Genomic DNA, 21510 nt, shown 5'->3' with positions numbered 1-21510 from the left:
TGAAAGAAACGTGTATTCAGCTATTGCATTTTTCTCCACCCGAAGGTTCGACATTTTAATAATAAGTATGCTCGTCACCTAAATTGTATAGCTACATTGAAATATATTATTTTTAACTGTCAATGTAAAATCGATGAACCATTATAATATTCGACAAACTAATCTGTGAAAAATAGGATGATGAATCAATAAGAAATAACAAATGATATTAAATTATTTATATTCAGCCTATAGGCATACATAATATGGTGTACAGTGTACACAATACCATCATATTATATAGGTTTGCCATTTGTATGATTATAAAGATTTATTAGGACTGTAGGTACATTTGATTTATTACTATTATAATTTGTATTCAAAATTTACGATGGATTTATTCTCAAAAAAATTGTAAAACACTTCTATAGACTTAACTTCAATAAAAAGGTTTACACTTGAAAAGTATACATTTTATTTATAATAGTACACCATCATCCATATAAACCAATATATTTTCTATTCGTTTAGAATCAAAAAAATGTTTCCCTCTTTACCGTGATTTTATAAAAATATATGTTAATAATAAAGATAGAAGTGAATACAGTTTATGAATAGATATATAAGATTACTATAATTAGATACTTAGATAATTATACATGTGAATATAGTTGATAAATAGTTATTATTAAGTTGCTAAATGTTTTTGTATTTAACTGCTCGTTAGTCGTTACCTACAATTTAATTACGATTCTACAAGTCATTAATTTATTTTAAATTCTCCAAAAGAATGTATAATGATCTACTGATCTAATTAAACTTCCACAATGAATTCAATTTATAATAAATAATCATATAATTAGCGAACTACTATAGGCATGATATAATTTTTTTTATTATTATAATAAATCGGATTTATTTAAATGATATTTGTATATAACGCTCGAAATAATAAAAAAAAATATTTATTAAAATATAATTTATTACATCTTTATTACGTTGATGACTATTATGAATAGCGGGACATATAAAAGCTTAAAAAAATATGTAGGTATAGTATACATTAGTCACCCAACGGCCAACTTATATCATTAAATTACACGATTGAATCGAATTTTCACTCCTTTTATACGTTTTTATTACAATCGTATCATATTTTATTTTTGTTGTTATTTACTGCATTTTTTAAATTTTGGTAATCACAACAATTAAATTTAATAGCATCATAAAAAACTATTATACCCTTTGAACTGTCTTTTTAAAGTTATTAATATTATTATGATCCAAAAGCATTTAAAAAGAACCAATTTGTGATTAATGAAAATAATATATAAAAACTAAATTAAATAAATACTATAATGCAATACTAGTTATCAATCAAATACACGGATTTAACATTCAAATATAAAATACTATACCAGCAATGAACATCGATAAATATTTATAAGCCACTAAATCCCACCACATATTTATTATTTTGTTTAATGAAAGAACAGCTTAAAACATTAAAGGATTATCTTAATTTTAAATGTTTTCAAATTATCTGTATTATTTAAGTATTAAACACTAGGTTGAAACGTATATTTGTTTCAAGTTAATTAAATCTTTTACGTAAGAAAGTTATAAGTACATACATTTTTAATTATATTATAACTTTAATATCATACATTTATAACACAATGTGTTCCAGAGAGTCTGTTTCGTTTTAGATGAATCATTTCTCATGTAAATTTGTTTTGATGTTTTGGTTTTGGAATTCTGTGAAGACTTTAAAAAAATATAATCAAAAAATAAATAATCTTTTGACTTTCTAGTAATCTAGACAATCTAGTATGTCAATAATTTTGAAATGTACCTACTACCTATAATAATACTGTTAGATTTTACTATAAAATAATATTTATTTTTATTTGACACATTTTTTTTTTAATATACTATAATATACATATAGTAATAACTATATTTTTTTTATATCATTAAAAATAAATCAATATTTGATGTGCCGTGTATAACCCTGATAGCTGGTGGGTTGATCCTGGAACGACTACCTAATAGCATAACTGCATAATATATAATAATAATGATAAATTTATAACTTTTAACGTGTTTTTATAATTTTTACATCAGTACAACTTTATCCTTCACATTTTTGTTAATTTCGTAATTGAAAAATAATAAAAAAAAATTTAATTTGTTTAAATTTTGTAAAATTAAAATAATAATTATTATTATTAACCGTTATTAAGCTATAAGACATTAATTATCTAAAAAAAGGGTTCATCATATTTTAATTTTAACACTTACGGTAACTGAAAAATACGACAAATATGTAGACGACAAATTAGAAACGATTATTAATTTTTAGATATTTTTGTTTATAATTTTTATTTTAATAAAAACATTTTTTTTAAAGTTAAATTTATAACTTTACTTAAAAACTTGATTATGTTGTAAAAGTATGTAGTTGTAAATTTCAGAAAGAATTACGTAAATAATCATATAATAAAACTTCAAAAATCACATAGTTAACCCTAAAAAGTAGGTCACCGTGAATATTTTCAATTGAGGTAATAAAATTAGCACTACCCTAAATAGGGTAAGAATGGCTAAAAATCTAATCAAAATGGATTCAGGTCAGTCCTTGATTACAATGGTAAAATAGTTGCATGACTAGTAGAATTTAAACACCATATTATACAGGTACTTCAAAAAGTCCTATGGTATAGTATACATGTATACCGTTTTGCTGACCTGCGTCCTCACAATAAATAAAAATGATTTTATTATTATGAATAGATTTTAGTTACTAATAATAATATGTCTAAAAGATATAAGTTTATTTGTGTAATTTTATGAAATATGATAAGGACAAATTTTTGGGGATTTGAGACTACCACTTAACTTTTTAACAAACAAAATATAATTAGTTATTTCTTAAAAAATAAGGTATCACAGTAAGAAAAATATTTATTTTATAACCAAGACCTTAAATAAATTAATACACTTAAATTTATTGAAACATTTAAATATTTTCTAAGGGTGGCACTAAAACTTTAATTATATTACATACCGTTGCCTGTTAGATTATTCATGTTATAAATCAAATGTAATAGTAATACCTGAAATTAATATGATATACGATAAGGCTACGACCAATGTTATTTTATTTAATACCTATACTTAAAAGTTAAAAGTTAAAAGTTAAAATATTCTAGTTACCTGTTCAATTAAATGAAAAGTATGAGCTTTTTATTAAAATAACAATTGAGTTATATGTTGGTGCCTACTGGCTACTGATTACACAAATTAATATCATGTACTTAGTATTTAATATGTATGAAACCATACAATTTATGTTTCTTAACTTTTGTTTAATATGCTTAAAAAATGATTATAAATTAATTTGCTAAAGTTAAGAAGGTATATAATAAGAAAATAATATTGTGAATAATAGTTGATAAAAATAGAAATAAACGGTTTTAAAATTAATATAATATAGTTTTTTGATTTTAATTTATAGCTAATAACTTATTAGTACTTATTAGTAATAAGTAATATCTGTAACAATAATTGTGATAATAATTATTATCATTGTGATTGTTGTTTACAAATTAAAGTATCTACTCTACTATAAAAACTGTACATTGTTTTTTTTTTTTTTTTTTTATTTTTTTAAGAGATAATATACAATCTATACAGTATAGCACAATAAGTATATGTGAAAAGAGTAGTTATACATGAATAGACTTGATTAAGAAATCACCCTATGGTAACCCTATAAAATTGAAAAGATTGGAAGGTGGGAGTAAGAAGGCAGGAAATTTATTAAGCAGTAGGTGAGGTACACATTTTTTTTTTTTTTTAATTTAAGAGGTCTCTGCACCATCTTCTTTTTAGCCTCCTACGAGGGTTTTCCGGGAGCGTTAAAGAATTTAGGCTTTGAATCAGTGGATTTTCGTGATTGTTTAGGCCATCATTGTAAATAGGATATAGTTGTTTTTTTGTGTTACCTAACTAAGGTCATTGAAAATCAAAGTCAAAAATTATTTATTTTTAAGTTATACTGTTACACATTATATGTAGAAAAGTCAAAATAAGTATAAATTACTTCTTTTATAGATTAATTTGTGTTCAAAAATAAATACCTATTGGAATTATTATAATATATTTTAATGATGACATAAGATGTTTATTTATAAATAATAATATTATTATATTTTTAACAATAGGGGTTTCAATAATAATTATGATACAATTTAATTAAGATATTTACAATAAATATTGAAACATTCAGTCCTTAATAAATATTTTAAACGCAATTTAGCATATTATGCATTATGCATAGTTATCAGGTTAGGTCTATTAGGTACCTTTTAACAAGATGAGGATATACATAATTTATGTATAATAAAAGTATCATAATATTATGATTGATAAGTGATCACTTTACATAGTAAAAATAACTATATTATGTTTTACAGTCTATCAATATGTCACACTATGTCAAACGCAAATTATAACTTACTCAAAATGGTGTATAACGTGCATAGAATATATTTATTTTTACTATAATATAGTATCAAATCATTTCATCGTTATTATTTAATGGTTGAATTTAAATTGTTTTTGTGTGTATTTTTTGTTATACACAAGTATTTATTGTATCTATAGATAATTGATTGAGACAATATTCACAGTACTTCAATATAACTATAAAAAAAAAATCAAATAAAAATATTTATCAGATTCTAACATAATAGTTATTGAATAATTGAATGATCATGCATTAAATAGTAGATATTCAAATTGGAAAAAACATTATTATTTGAATAGAAATAATTTAATAAATATCATCATTATTCAATTTTGTAATATTTATTTCAATAAATAAGATTTTAACATAGATTGGTATAATCGACATCAATTAAAGTAATTGATATTTTACTAAAACTATAATAAACAATAAACATAAGATGTATTATCTACTAGCTACTTTTATTTGATTTTAATTTTAATTTCATTATAGCTCACGGTTTTTCTACTAGTTCATGGACTTATTTATATTAACCTAGTCATTGATGTTATTATAGAACAAACTACAAAGAACTCATTAAATTTAAGTAGCTATATAGTGACTAGATTCTAGTCAATGTGTATAGTATACATTTTTATTGATTTTAATTTATTTATATTTTCATAACCGTTATTTTACATAATTAATATTTTTGAGTAAAAGAACAATCTCTACTTATTTCTTTTAAAATGTATTGATAAACGATATTAATTTCAGCATATTAAAAGTATTTATGCCCTTTGGGGAATTATTCTTCATGGCATCTCCAAATGAAATGATTGATACCCGAACGTCCCGAACCTAAGAAGGCCATGATATACCAATTGTAAAGCTTATAATAAAAGATTATAATACGATATACCTGCAAGCTATTCAATAACGGTAATCCTGCTTATATTACCTATAATCTTTGTTCGACTTCGCCTCTATCTAATATTGTGTTTTCAAATAGCTAATAAGTACCTATTATATACGAAAATTGCAACTAGGTAAGTATCTGGTTTTATTACAAAAAATGTTATACATTTAATGAAATAAGTAACGTATCCAGAGAGTTCGTGGGGTCTGAACCCCCCTCCCTCTGAAGTAAAATTATTTTAAAAATGAAGTATAAAAGGTTTTGTTTATCAATTGTAAAAAAAATAAAAATAATATTCAAAATTATTTAGACCCCCTTCTCAAAAAAAAGAGTTAAATCTTGCTAGATGCCTGAATAATTCAATGTAATATGAATAACTCAACAGCAAAGACACAAAGAAATGAAACATATTATGTTATTTTCAATCTTTCACATCTGATTGATAAAGTTTATAAGAAATTTAAAATTAAATTTATATATTGATAACTATTTTTTGTAAGTAAACTAAAATAAGAGAACTAGTTTATCACATTTGCGCTCCTCAAAATAATCAATAATATTTATAGATAAAAGTTTTTTTTCAAATATTATATTTTATAATACTATATTTTTAGTTTAAAGGAAAAAGTGACATAAAATAATATTATCAAAATAATTTTAATTTATATAATTAATTATAATTATTAATAATTATGCTATTTTTATTCCGATAGGGATATGATTTAATGTGTAACCTATGTAAATACTAAATAGTGTCTAATTACATATCCCTCGTAAACATAACGCCCCGGATCATAAATTAATATTTTTATAGTGATTACACGAGTAAATAGCTTACCTTGGAATCAACCACGTATAAGCTTCTACCCGTTTCATTTGTTGATAATGGTCTTATTCTCACAGCCACCTGAAACAGTATATTAACTTTAAATTTGAAATATATATATAGGTTGACTGGTTTTTCTAATCATCATAATACGTGACTACGAGTTATAGTATGTTAAAATGCAATGTTGGCAGTTATAAACTCAAGAAGTTAGAAATTTTCTTTCGTGAGATGATTTAAATAGACGGAAAAAATTAAAAAAAATTAAGAACTAGAATTATAAAAATATATCGAGTAGATAATTTATTTTATCGTAAGTACACACCAAATAGGTACACTAAAAAAACCGGTCGTAAAATTAGAATTTAAAATGTAATTTATTCATATTATAATAATTATTTATTTACCACTAAAATATAGGTATAATATACATGTACTTAAATTTGACATAATAGCGAATGTATTGTATATTTAAAAACAATTGATATCGTATGATATTACATATTATACATTTAAAAACCGTCTATATATGCAAAGAAAAATCCTAAAATACAAAAATATGCTGTACGTGTCGAAAAATGGCAAAATATGCAAATATATGCAAAATAAAACTTTGTATTTCAGATCTATTGACTATAATTCAAACTTGTAACTTATCTAGCTACTTTTTGGACTGTTTGAAAAAAACATACAAATGCATATAAATCCGGGCCCTAGATATAATATATATATATATCAGATCATAAAAATGAATACATATTATTGTTATTCATTATTTAGTGTACTCACTACTCAGTAGTACTCACTAATTAATAATTTGAACAATCATTTTAATGTAAAATATAATCTATAATTGTTTTTAAATTCATTTATTTAAATAAACTATAATATATAAATTATATTCTACTATATTATTTAATTCAATTTAAGTATTAAACGGCCATTAAAAATCGTATGTGGTTACTAGTATATTTAATATATATGTGTGTGATTAACAATTTGAAATTGAAATTTTATTTATTTACTATTTTCTAGAGTTTATATTGTTAATAAGTATAGTAACTACTAGTTGATACCAGCTATACTAACCACTATTATAATAGGTAGTTACGTGTTTGTTCTTTCTTATACATTTAATACAACATTTACCTACTTAATCTATAGCATATTTTAGTTATTCAGAAACCTTTTTTTATGAACGGGTATCAAATTTAGTTGGAATTTAAGTCTTTGATCTTGTTTAGATTATACATTGTTATTTGTAATAACTTTATAATAGTATAATAAAAGGTACATAATACAACATTAATTTATATTTATGTGAATTCGTGTTACACCACGCAATTTATATAAACATGTAGTTATTAAAATGAAAAAAAAATATCATAATTTTTAACTTCAAATGTGTTAAATGTTTAAATAATACTAGTATTTTAATACAATTTGTTGAAAAAAACCGGTTGTATCAGTGATTTTTTTTTAAACTTAAAACACTACGTTCAAAAATCTAAATTTTAGCATACTATTTGAAACGTTGTTTAGTAATTCGGTAAATGTACGTTTTATAAATCACAAATAAAAATTGTTCTGTTATACTCCATCCAGAATATATAAAGAGAGACACACTCACACCCACAGACGACACACATAGGCCCTGAAGTTTACATGTTATAGAAAGATACCACTAATACCAGTCATGGCAGTACCTATTAATTTGAACGTGCGCAGTCACATAAAATATCGCGAGAACCAAATTAAACGCAGTTGAATTATATGGGGACCAATTCGGATGTATATCCGTTATTAAATCCATCGCATTGTAATTCGTGGCTCATGTACCTATACAAATATTGCCACAACTTAAAATGTAAAGTTTGAGAAAAATTGATTTTAAATTTTTGTTATAATATGTATTATAAAAAGTTTTTCTTAACTTATTCAAAATTAAAAACTGAAATAGGTTCTCACAAACATACTTTACAATATAACATTTTCAAATATTAGAAAACTCTCTAGAACCAAATATAATTTAAACTTGGGACGTTTCTTAAATAAATGTAAAACTAATTTATTGCAAGTCATATGGCTGTATCTCGTACACATATTATTGTGTTTGAAAACATGCATAAGTCTATTCACAGTGATCGGATATTAAAATATGGCAGTATTGATTTAATTTTGTACTTCGTTGCAATATAGGTACACAAATAATTATGAAATGCAGTACTTCCGTTACTCTAAATGTTTTTATTTTGTATTCGACATATTGTACAAAAATTAGTTTTCATAACTAACAACTATATGCGTAGAGTTCTACGAACAACAATTATTGGCATTACCATGAGTTTTTCTTCGACGGCCGTCGACTCCTCCTGCCGGAATTCCGGCGCGGAAGACACCGTGTACGGTGAGCCGTTAAGGTTCTGCATCTGCACCGTGGACGGCGACATAACTTAATGTTATAGGTACATATACCTACATACTATTGGCATAATAATCGATGTATTATTATCGAAGACGGTCGTAAATATCACATAATATAAACCTATAATATTATGTCACAACGGCGAGGCGCGTATAATATAGTCGCGCCACGTGATGGTGACGGTTCTCGGGAAAACCGGGGCGACGTACCCCCATCATGGCGGTGTCACGGATGCTCGTCTAAATTTTATAAATAGTTATAACGATAACTGCGACATTATCGGAACGACATTAATATATTAGTGTGATAATACAATATTATAAATGGTAGCGCACATATAGCAGCATTTGTAGTGTGTGGCGCGGCAGCGTCGGCGTCCAAACTGCAAGCGGATATAATAATATACGCGAAAAGTCGTGACGATTTTTCGCCTTGCGCCGTGGTAGCCACTGGCAACTGCGCGATACATACAAAACGCGTTCACCTATATATATATATATATATATAATATGCATTATTATTGTCATTATTATAAGATATACATACATTTATATATGTATATATTACGTCTCGCGATATTGCGACGTACGTTATTGTTACAAACCGGACATGTAAAACTCCCCCCTCCCTCCCCCCCAAACACACACCTTTTCATGTTATTTACTAATTTTAAGCAAATCAAAATCGAGAAAATTTATGTGCCGCATGTTCTGCTGGAAAACGCACACTTGTCAACAATTTGTGGCTTTCGATGAATTTTCTTTAGAATTTTTTCTTTAGTCAATGAAAATTTAAAATGTGTATATCTTTTGTAAGCGTTAAACGCATGTATATAGTAATTATTTATTACTTACCTAAACTATTGATTATTTTAATGTAACTTCAAAAAAATAATTGTTTTATACCATTTATCTGTGAACTCCCGAAATACTATTTTTTTTTAAGAGTTGTTGATTCTAGATTACAAAATACTTACATTAAAATATATAGTTCACTGCGCAGTTACTCTAGAATTAGAACAGCATATATTTACCACCAAACTTTTATACCATACAGTATATACGTACATGAAAACATATATATTATTTGCAGTTATTCTTTTTAATAGCCTACTGGTTTAACTGTTTAGCATAATATTATATAATATTATCAATTACCATTTTCATTCATACATATATATCTAAAACATGATTCAATATTATTATTACTTATTCGAAATGTACCACTAATAATTAAAATTCCTTTTGTTGGATATTTTGGATCGAACCCAGTAATTTTAAAACAAATATAAATATATTAATAAAAACTAAAAAGTGTACGATATTGCAATTTCAAAATATTATTATGTAATTTTAATAAACTTCATTAAATAAGTTAAAAGAGGGCAAAATATTTTAAAGACATCCTTTTGTTTTGAAAGTGTTACATTGTTTTATTGTTATATTATATTTTTTATTTATGACAACAATATTATTGTTATTATTCAATCGAGTTCGTTCAACTTGGTTCGTATTTTCTATCACACCACGCTTATATTATTAATTATTAGTTATTTTGTATTATATATATACATTATCATCAGTACATCACTTATTTTAAACAATAATAACAATAATTGGAAGAAAAGAATGGGCATACGAAAATTTGTTTCATTCTTCAGCTTTAAGGATGGTTCTGGTAATAAATTAAATCTAATTGGTATTTTATAGGAAATTCTCAATTTCCAGTACAGTAGTTTTTTTTAATACCTATAACAAAATATTATAGCGAATGTGCGCTGAAGTGGCAAGACAAATATTATATTTATTTTATAATCTAATAAAATATTTGTTGATAAATATTATGTTAGTTGACGGTAATATTTTATTCATATCTAAAATGTTAACCTACTTACGAATAGGTTTACTTGTCAAGACAACCCTACTCAAGAGTTTGTGGTTTTAACCTATACCATATTTCGGTATTCACAACAAACAACTCGTGGTTATTCTATTCTAAGACTTTAGTTAGGTACCAACTATACATAGTCGATAAAAGACTTATTATCGTAAAAGAGTATAAAAATATACCTAAGTTATTTTTTTTTAATATTTGAACCTTTAGAGTTCAATTCTGATAATGATGTTATTTTTTAGAAATTAGCATTTTAGTAATAAGATATTAGTATATGAACAAAAATAAAAAAACAAATTATACGCAAAACGTTTTTAATCTGCATTAGATTATTTTCAAGTAGTTGAGTTGGTAACTATTTAGATTCTTGCAACTTGTTTTGAATATAACTTAATGGTTACTTATGAAACTGTGGTTATTATTAGTAGTTAGTACCTAGATATTATAAAAAAATGTAACAACTTGCATGTATTTGCTCGCATTAATTATTAATATTAGCATGACAAGTTATTCCGGTTTCAACGGTAAATGTTTGTTATTACAGCCAAAAATTTAAAAACGATCTCAATTTTTACAATTAACATCGTTTATAAATTATAATAGATTATAAATTACATACGGTATATATATAATATATAATAACTAGGTACTTATAATATTAGGTCTATTATATTTGTGGTGTTCATATTGTCATTATTAAAAAATAATTGAGATACCTAAACAATCTTGCAGGCTTATGAATACTTATGTAATTTGTACCTATATAAGTATGTAAGCTAATTTATAAGGTAATACCTATAACAACTCATTTATCTATCAATTTTATTATTATTTTTTATTCCGAAAAATATAATTCAACGATTTATATTAGAGGATATATTATATAAATATATACTATAAATTATAATATAATATACAAAATTATATTTCAACAAGTTTTAACAAAATATTTTTCTTAATTCTATAAGCAGAGCAGCAGTTCTCAACCTATAGGCCGCGGTTAGCATGAGACTAAGTCATGGACCATAATATAATATTATACAATAAATGCAATGAACTATCCAATTTTATTCTAGATATTGACTCTTTCGTAGGGGACAAGCAATGTCAAGAATCTCATTAAATTATTTAATTTGTAATTGGGTCCAATAAAGATTTTTCTTAATAAACAATTATTTTTTAAATATTTATTTAGGTATATTGCTATGTAGGTGTGCTATTAGTGGACATCAAAGATTTTTTTACAACACTTGTGATCAGTTCAACTAAAAACATAAAAAATCGTTGTATTTAGGGGATTACTTTTTTATTAAAAAAATTTTTTTTATTCCATACCTATTGTGTTTTAACCCTTGACCCTGCTTGTATTATTCATAATTCAGTACCTACTGTTATGGATTTTTAAGAGCTACAATTTTAATTTTTTTAGTCGTTTGTTGTGTTAAATAATTTAATGCTATTATGCTAACTATTAGTGGACCTCATAGATTTTTTACAACATTTGTGATCAGTTCAACTAAAAATATTAAGAACCGTTGTAATTAGGGGATTACTTTTTTATTAAAAAAATTTTTTTTTATTCCATAGGTACCTATTGAATTGTAACCCTTGACCCTGCTTGTATTATTCATAATTCAGTACCTATTATTATGGATTTTTAAGAGCTACAATTTCAATTTTTTTAGTCGTTTGTTGTGTTAAATATTTTAATGCTATTATGCTAAATACATTGTCAAAAGTGAAAATTAATTTATTCATTTAATGGTCATTTCAACTTTTTTGTAGAGGGTCGTTTTTGATAAAATCTGTAAAAGTTAAAAATAAAATACTATTCACGACATTAATATTTTGTTACTAAAAGAAATCGTTTAAACATGGCAGTATAATATACAGCTATGTGTCTATATGTTTATTTGCCCATCAATAAAATAATATTATCAAACATTTTTTTCTTATTGTATTAAATAAATAAATATAATTTAATTATATTACTTTATTTTCTTTGATAATAATATTTCTTAACATAAAAATATCTTTTAAAAGTTTTTATTTGATTATTTATAAGTATAAAATAAATTATTTTTCAAAAAGCGATATTAGAACACAGGTACATATTAGTAATAAAAAAACAACAACTATATAATTAAAATTACGAAAATGTATTAGTGTATTACTAACGTTATCTGTTGTTTTGCACTTACTGAGTTTAAATCAGTAGACGTACATTACATTGTACATATCATAATAGATAGGTATTAGGTATATATTGTTATTTTTGATTGCAGTGGATGCAAATATAAGGCATTTAGGCATGACTAGGTATTTTAATTTTGAACGTTAGAACGCTTATTGTTGTCGACCGATGTTGTATAGGGATAACCGCAAAACGTTCAAAAAGCGTTTCGAGTAAAATATAAAATATAAATACAATATGACCAAAAATTAAAATATTTTTTACATATAATAAATATTTAAATACATAATGAATTATAACAGTTAAAAATCACCGATCCAGCAAGGGAAAAATGGTACTTGGGCGTTGACGCGTATAGTCGTAATATGGGCGAAATACGGCGTGTCTGCGGATCGACGAAGAAAAAATAAGAAAAATACGCGTAGTCCACAACCTTCCACGGGCTCAAGGTTAATGTCTCGAAGTCTCCACCCAAAAACCGGTTTCGTCGGCGACGCGCGAGCATTGTCCGCCCGCAGAGCTTTTATACGCAACACACAATATAATAATAATAGTAACAATAATATGTGAAAAAGAGTCGAACGAAAAAAAAAAAAAAAAATAAAATAATAATTAGATGGATAAATGTGATCACAGTGCACGCGGATACCTCGTACGACATAATATTATTATATAGCTCGGCGTATACAACTCGCGATAGGTACACAATATAATATATTATCGTGTACACACACGGTGAATATATAATAAATACACTTTATATGGGATATTCGCCGAGGATATCTATCTATAATATGCTATACACAAGCGTATATCATAAGTATCATACGTACTAATAAAATATATTATATGTATAGTACAGACACCGGTCGTTCAACCGATACCCGTCCCGGTGAAGTCTGCTGCTTCAGGTGTTTGTATCAAATTAGGTACCAATATACTTAATTAAGGTTTGTAGTACTACAATGCCGGTGCGTGTAGCCAAGTCCTGTCTCCGCGGGAAATCTTGCTCCGGAGGTACACGGCGCGCGCGCACTGGATTTTATCTATCCCGCCAGACCTTTCTTTTTATTATTAGTGGAAAATGTATATGTACACAGTAAAACTCCATTATTAACCGTCTTTAAACGGGACCAAGAGAGTGACGAACTGTTGAATTAAACGGAAACATTGCGTTTTTATATTATTATACCTATATTTATTTTAATATTATACGTATTACTGGTATTGGTATATATATATTATACGACGATGAATTTAAATAATTTAGAGAAATTAGTTGTTATTTAGTTTGTTTATATGAATCCCGCGGAGCTTTTTCATAGATATGTAAGTTATTTTTCTACAAGTACGTGTATACGGGCGTGCAATATTCTATTTATAATTTGCGATGTCATTATGACAGTGTGTGGCGTTTAATAGAAGTTGAATGTTGATACTTGATGGATGAGAGAGTGACAGATAATCGGGGTTTTACCGTACATCGATTCCGCCTACAGGCAATTTAAAAACAATAAGAAATTACACCGCCAGTTTGAATTTTAAGTTTAACGGAAAGTACCTATGTAGAAAAAAATATTAACTTTCCCACTAAAATAAACGTAAATTTATTTACCACTAGTCGCTACACCAATATTTATTTTGTTTTCCCTGTCTATCATCTATACATGATTAATTGTGTGTGATTATTTATTATTATCAACAAATAATTTTTAAAAAAAATTCGTTAAAAAAGAAGTTAAATTCCGGTACATTATTATGTTGATAGCTAATTCCGGTAACAACACCTTGTACCGAAAAAGTTTTTCGGGACACCAGGACATAAGTTCCTAAACCGGTAATGTCCCGGAAAATCCGGGACGAATGGCTACCCTCGCTAGTATAGAATCGATCCCGCCAGTATGGATTTCGCCAGACTCCAGTAGTAGAGGTGGTTTTAAGATGATCTATCGATTTCGACATTTACCAATATTGGTAGGGTTAGGTCACTAGCCGAATCAACAGCCGTATTGTCTGCAGAACATATTCTACAAAAACTGACTAAGAAGACCTAAAATACATTATATTTATGGATGTGATAAGACGCATTGCGTGACCGAGATCGTTCTTTCGGGGATCCATACCGCCCTCGCCATTCATTATTGGAATCTAGCCAAACTAATATTGTTATACATTTGCACATTATTACGATAAGATAGATACATGTTTAGCCATATAGGTATATTTGGGTTGGGTATAATAATATATGACAGAATAGACATTAAACGTATTCTAATTTGTACATACTTATTGCATTACAATAAATATATAAAGTAGTGGGTAAAACATATTCTGCTGGTATTTGGTAGATATATGATATGAGTTTGTTCAAGTTACTTATCTATAGAATGTTTTGTATTCGTTGTAAATGTGTTCTATGTTTTTTAAGCGTAGGTAGTGATTCCAACCAATACAGTGTCCGAAATATAAATAAATAATCTAACCGTAGTTTGTAAACGCGGAAATAAATTTTCGCCTATTTTTGAACATCGAATTTCTACCAGAATTGTTTTTCAAATATGTTAATATTTTCGTGTTAAATTTAAAAATAATAATAAAAGATAATATATTCTATAAAGTCTTATGTATATTTTTCTAATGGATGACACTTGAATAGATATTCTATTCTAATTTCCAACATTATAATAAGATGTGTTCGACTGTTTGAGTTTCTAAAAAATAGAAGATCTATTTCTTCTATGAAGTTAAACAATAGATAATATACTGGTATATAGTACCTATATCAAATGCAAATCCGATGAATCTACGAGTATTAAACGAATTGTTAAAAAATAAATATATCGATTTCACATTAGAATTGTTTGTTTGTTACGAATTCCTTAACAATTGTAATGTATTTTCTGGAATCTATTATATGCTGTATTATGTATGTATGTATGTATAATATATTATACAATTATACACGTAATCTTGTTATTGTAAGTACGCAGACATAGGAAAAGACTAAAACAATGCCATTTTATTGTGGGTTATTGATGAACATTGTCAGACTAGGCTATGTGAAAAATGTAAAAAACCACGTCCTTTCTAGTAATAAATAACTAAGACTAAAGTTAAAAAAATAATAAGTAACCAAGTATAGACGGTTTAAGGTATTTTTTTGAGAAATATATCCGTCTCGTAGTTACTCGCTGTATTACTCTAATTACTCTAATATTTTAATTTTGATTGATCATTTTGTATTACATTTTAATATAGGCTATAATAAAATTATAAATTTAACTAAAAACAAAAAAAAAAAATCAAAATTCAATAAAAAGGATATAACTTCTACATTTTAACAAATTTAGTATATAATTAGTAGTTTTCATTCTTCTCAAGTTTTTTAAACTTTTTTGGTAAATCTATATAAAATGTTCATCCAAATCGAAAAATAAGTTCGTGAAGAAATATTACAAATATTGAAATAGGTACACAGATATGAATATATGATTAACACTTTAAAAAACTGATAATTAAATATAACTATACCCTTTTTAACAGTTCTATCTATTTCTTTGTATAATAACCTAAACGTCCTAAACAACTCATAAAGATTAAAATAATCTTAAATAGGCAGTTAAAACCCTAAATCGATATAATTTAATAACGTGGAATCCTATCGAATATAATAATATGAGCTTCCTAGAGTTAATAGCTGGAATGGTATTTATGTACTGTAATTATTATGATTTCAAAAATACATAATATGAAATTACAAAATACAATCACAAATTTTTAAGTCTTTAAAATTAAAGTCGGTAAATAATGAATATGATTATTCGTTAATACTTAGGTAATATGATAATAATATTATTATCATAATAATTATAAATATACAATATAAAATATATACTAAGACTGGAGAATATTATAGGTACATCATTTAAACATATAGCCATATAGGATCAAAAACAATATTGTCCACAATGTTAATACTAAATCAATTTTGTCAATTTTCATGTTAACCAAATAAACCGGCCATGGGTTAACAATGTTTATTATAATAAATTATTTTTAGTCGATTAGTGTAATGACACCTATAGATAATTGGTATAAATGTATAACAATATATACCTATATACATACTGTACCTAGTATTATTAGTTTTTGATTTGTACACTTTGTACTATTGTCTATTATGCTATTTTTATTACATCTTCAGATACATTAATTACTATTTAATATACTTGGAAATTATGATATCGCATTTTTTATCATTTTAATGCTCCAACAACGAATTATTATATAGCAGCAATTTAACGGTGAATTTGAAGAGTGCGTGTTAAAAACACGATATTATAATATTGTATTATAACTGATGACACATGTAGACTGTAGTTAATACCTTAAAAGTTGTCCTAAAAACGAGTATTGTTTTGAATAACAATGTCTGTAAATTATGACACTCGTCACTCAAGAGCAAATCATTCTTGTATAATGGATCTATTTTATTCGTTATTTGTAGTCTTGGACCGTGGTAAAAGAATTTTACTAATTTTCATTGGTATGCCTATGATGGTATGCAATGCGTATATAAATATTATTTTCCACCCCAAAAATAATTGAATCGCAATCTAATGCATCTAGTTCAAAACGTAAAAATACTCTATTATGATAGATTTGAACTTATTTTTATTTGCCGACCGCCTAACGATTATAACAAAAATAAACGCTCAGCAGCGCGTGTTTGCGTCACGAGCGAATACAAATTACGTGTGTTCCGGGGTTACGTTGCGGTGGCGTTGTTTAAACTGTATCAACATAATGTAAAATACTATATGATTCGAATTATATATATATACAAATAACGTATAGCCAATGGGTGTATTATTATTTACTTAAATCATACTATATCACGATATATATATATATATATATATATAATGCATTTATTTATATTTTATTATATGTATCTCGTTTCAATGTTAATGTCGTAACATCCGGTTCAAGGTCATGTTCGTACCTGGGTGGAGTACCCGCTAGTGCAACCCCTTCTCTTACACTCGATACCTGGATTCGCGCTAGTATAAAAGACTCGATGTCGACTGGCAACAACATCAAATCATCTGCAGCAGACAGTCCAGGCTAACTGTGCGATATCAAATAAATTTCTTACGTTTTTGCTCAAGCAATCTCACCACACACCAGAAACATGAAGGTAAGCGTTTTTTGACATTGCTATAATATTATTACAATACTAGGTCCGGTAAAATATACACGTGACATCGCGGTCACAGTTGTGTGTACAACTTTGGAACTTCAAAGTATATAAACTTTAAGTAATTCTTAAGTAACTATTCTATTTAAGTAACTCTAACTTCTAAGTATTTAGATCAATCGATTTTCAAGTTTTTCAACGATTCGATCGCGATGGACTTCACATAATTATATTAATTGAAAATCTGTTGTCGCCCTATATTTATCCATTATAAGATTTTCACATTCCTGTTGAATCCGTTAGAATATAATATTATACAGTTTGATTAAACGTCGAATCGGCACGAGTTTTGAACTTACTCGAGTAACTTGTATCGTTAACTCACAAAAGTCGTCGCATAGTTTCAAGATCAACGAAATTCGAACGTGCATTAATCGACCTATATTTACCTATTATCGTCAGTTGACGGACTGCAACAGAATAATAATAATTTTTTGGGATTTCTAACTATATTGCCCATCGATCCGTAGTCATTATACACAGTCGTATTTCATTAATAATTAATGAATAATAGATGTTGACATAAATAATGGAATTATTATATATTATGTTCTTAATGTTTGTGTCAATTGACTACTACCCCTCTATTAACTACGACTGCTTAATATGAATATTGCACTACCGCTGTTACTGTCAATACGTTAATACGCGTAATATCATATATATATAACATGGACAACCATAATTAATAATATACCATTCGATGTACAGGTTATTATGGTAACGCTGTTGTTGGCCGCAGTCGCCCTGTCCGTCGCCGAAGCCGGAGCCTACTTCCCCGCCCCAGCCATCGTACCAGCACCCGCAGCCTACTACGCCGCCCCCGCACCGGCCCTGGTCAGAACCCCAAGCTTGGACAGCGCTGTGGTACACTCGGAACGCGTCGGCGGCAACTTCGCGTACAGCTCCGTCGAGGGACACGCGTACACCGCCCTCACACCGGTCGTCCACCCAGCCCCAGTGGCCGTTGCCTACAAGGCCCAGCCGCTCGTCGCCCCGTACCCGGTCGTCCACGCCGCCCCGTTACCAGCCGTCTACGCACCGGCCAAGACCTTCTACTACGCTCACTAACCTGCACCACCACCATCGAAGACGACGACGACGTAAAGGCCCACGCTCAGTGTTTGATCTAGTTTCCGTTTTTCTACCCAAAAAAACTCCGACGCGACATAATCGCGATTTTATATTATAATTAAGACAAATATTTTGTGATTATATAATGTATATATAGGTACGCCAATTGAATAGTCTTAATAATAATATTATATTATATAGTATAGTGTTATTATTACGACGCGTTGGAACATTCACCTCGCCTATACTATGTACGCGTGACTTAACGTTTACTTCCTCTCCCCCCAACCACCTAACCAACGTACACGGACGTGTTTCGTATTTTTGTACTTTTTTTTTCAATACTGCTGAATAAAAAATATTTCTGATTTGAAAAAAAAAACACTGCTGTCGTCTTATATATTTTTTTTTGACGTCTTGAGACTATTAAATTTGTTGTGTACCATATAACAACAAAAAAGTATTTTATCTATTACCAATATTTATAATAGATACCTAGTACTATATTATAAATTAAAAATAATTATGAAACATGATTCATGAATAGTTGTACGTACGAGATATTAAATCGTATTAGTTTTAACAGTTAACACTAATTATAGTATTTAAAAATGGTTAGACTATTAAATGTTTAGATATGAAATTAAGCAATCCGTTTAAACTGTGTATTTGTGTGGGTATTGAATGTAGGTAACTTACGGATAGATAAATATATACAATGTGTAATAAAGATGACAAAATCTAAGTTCTAGACATTATATGCATATTGTCGAAAACAAATTCGAATTATTATAAAAGTATTTTACAGTGGCGGATTCTGAATTTTAATCGGCCCGGGAGAATTTTGTTTCACCGGCCTAAAACGGCTAAGACACCATAAATACAAAAAGTTTAGTTAAATGTGGTAAAATTAAAAAATAATAAATTATATTATTTTCAAGAATCAAGTATGTATAATATTTTATTTGTCATAAGACATTATAAACAGTTGTGATAGATAGTGGCAGCATGCCAGCATATATCATACAAACTACAAAATTGAATAAGGTAAAACATCCTTGGAAGTCCAAAACTTAATATGACAGTTTTTTATTTAAAAAATCACTACTATTTTTTATAATTTCAATAATTTCTTCTGAGTCTATACTTTGTACTATATGTACTTTTTTACACATTCATTAACATAAATGAAAATTTTATTGGCCGTTTATATTTTGGTTGGTATTATCCAGTTATTCTGAGATAATACCGGGTAAACCTACCATAAAATGACTAGAATTGTTTTTATTCATAGATAATAATACACATAATATTAATTATTAATATAATATAACATTTGATGCACAAAACGTCATATAGGTAATAAAAATATTTTTATCGAAAAATAATATTATTAAAAATAAAAAAAGAACAATTCATTTAAGTATAAATAAATTATAAAATTAGTTTTAGGATGATATTTTTTAGGCCCTTATCGCTTCAAAAAAATACTAAATTAATATTCTATATTTCTATGCCATAGCTCATAGGTTATATTATTTACTGAATTATAATGATTCCTAATCAAAATTGAAGAATAAATGTATCCTAACAGTCTTTTCGATTTAATGCGAATTTATGTAGGATAATATTATATAAAGTTTGTATAATTATGTAACTATTGACTATTTATTAGATTATTCTAACTAAATAAAAATTAGAATTTATTAAAAAATGATTATCTTATTTAAGATATAAGTTATTACTTATATTAGTAATATTAATATAATATAATATTTATACACTTGCATAATTTACAGTGTAATTATGATGACTCATGGGTACAAATTAAAAATACTAAATTCGAAAAAGAAAGCCATAATTATTTCTAAATCAAGAAAGCCTTATACCATTATGTTAGGTGAAAGTTCCGTAAATAAAATTAAAACTATTATTGAGTAAAGGAAAATAACGATATAATATTATCATGTTTGTATATAATTTATTTTTATGATTTTTAAACGAAAATCATGTAAAAATTTAAAAGATATGCAAAATTACAAGATTATATCTCTTAAATAATATTTTATTTAATTCGAGGATTGATTTTAGGCGTTTAATATAGGCAACATCCAATTATTACTTTCTTACAAAGTGTTATAATGTGTATGTAGTAGCCTCATACTTTTTAAAGACATCAGAAAATCACAGGCAATAGTAATTCCAATCATATTTTCAAAAGATATCTTCTTACCAGTGACCCAGTGTTCTGTGACAAATACGAAATCGGCGTAGCGATTGATTCTGTATAGTATTCTAAACTTTTTTTTTGTGGTTTGAAATCGAGGACTAGGAGGGAACTACGTTATTACGTTAGTATTCTAAACTAGTAAAGTAGTAAAATTTAAGCTATTAAAATGATTAAAATGTTAAATGCGTACCTACATT

At 26.8% G+C, this 21510-nt stretch overlaps 2 protein-coding genes across 2 annotated transcripts in view; one reads left to right on the top strand and one right to left on the bottom strand.

The window, feature by feature from the left end:
- The window catches only part of LOC132922519 (kinesin-like protein KIF19), a 47839-nt gene extending 38719 nt beyond the window's left edge, over positions 1 to 9120 (bottom strand). The window contains exons 1-2 of the mRNA XM_060986085.1: positions 8577 to 9120; positions 6250 to 6318 (exon numbers count right to left, since the gene is read on the bottom strand). Coding sequence (XP_060842068.1) covers positions 6250 to 6318; positions 8577 to 8687 — 180 coding nt within the window. The 5' untranslated portion in view covers positions 8688 to 9120. The remainder of the gene's footprint in view (positions 1 to 6249; positions 6319 to 8576) is intronic.
- Positions 9121 to 17791: 8671 nt separating this feature from the next.
- Positions 17792 to 19465, top strand: LOC132921744 (cuticle protein 16.5-like). The gene is made up of 2 exons (XM_060984924.1): positions 17792 to 17949; positions 18721 to 19465. Exons 1-2 carry the CDS (start codon positions 17944 to 17946, stop codon positions 19078 to 19080), a joined length of 366 nt encoding a protein of 121 aa, XP_060840907.1. The 5' UTR covers positions 17792 to 17943; the 3' UTR covers positions 19081 to 19465.
- Positions 19466 to 21510: the final 2045 nt, after the last annotated feature.

This window comes from Rhopalosiphum padi, chromosome 2 (genome assembly GCF_020882245.1).
Source record: "Rhopalosiphum padi isolate XX-2018 chromosome 2, ASM2088224v1, whole genome shotgun sequence".
In the NCBI taxonomy this organism is placed as follows: Eukaryota; Metazoa; Arthropoda; class Insecta; order Hemiptera; family Aphididae; genus Rhopalosiphum; species Rhopalosiphum padi.
Note: the sequence above shows the minus strand (reverse complement) of the source record. Positions and strands in the feature narration are given on the sequence as shown.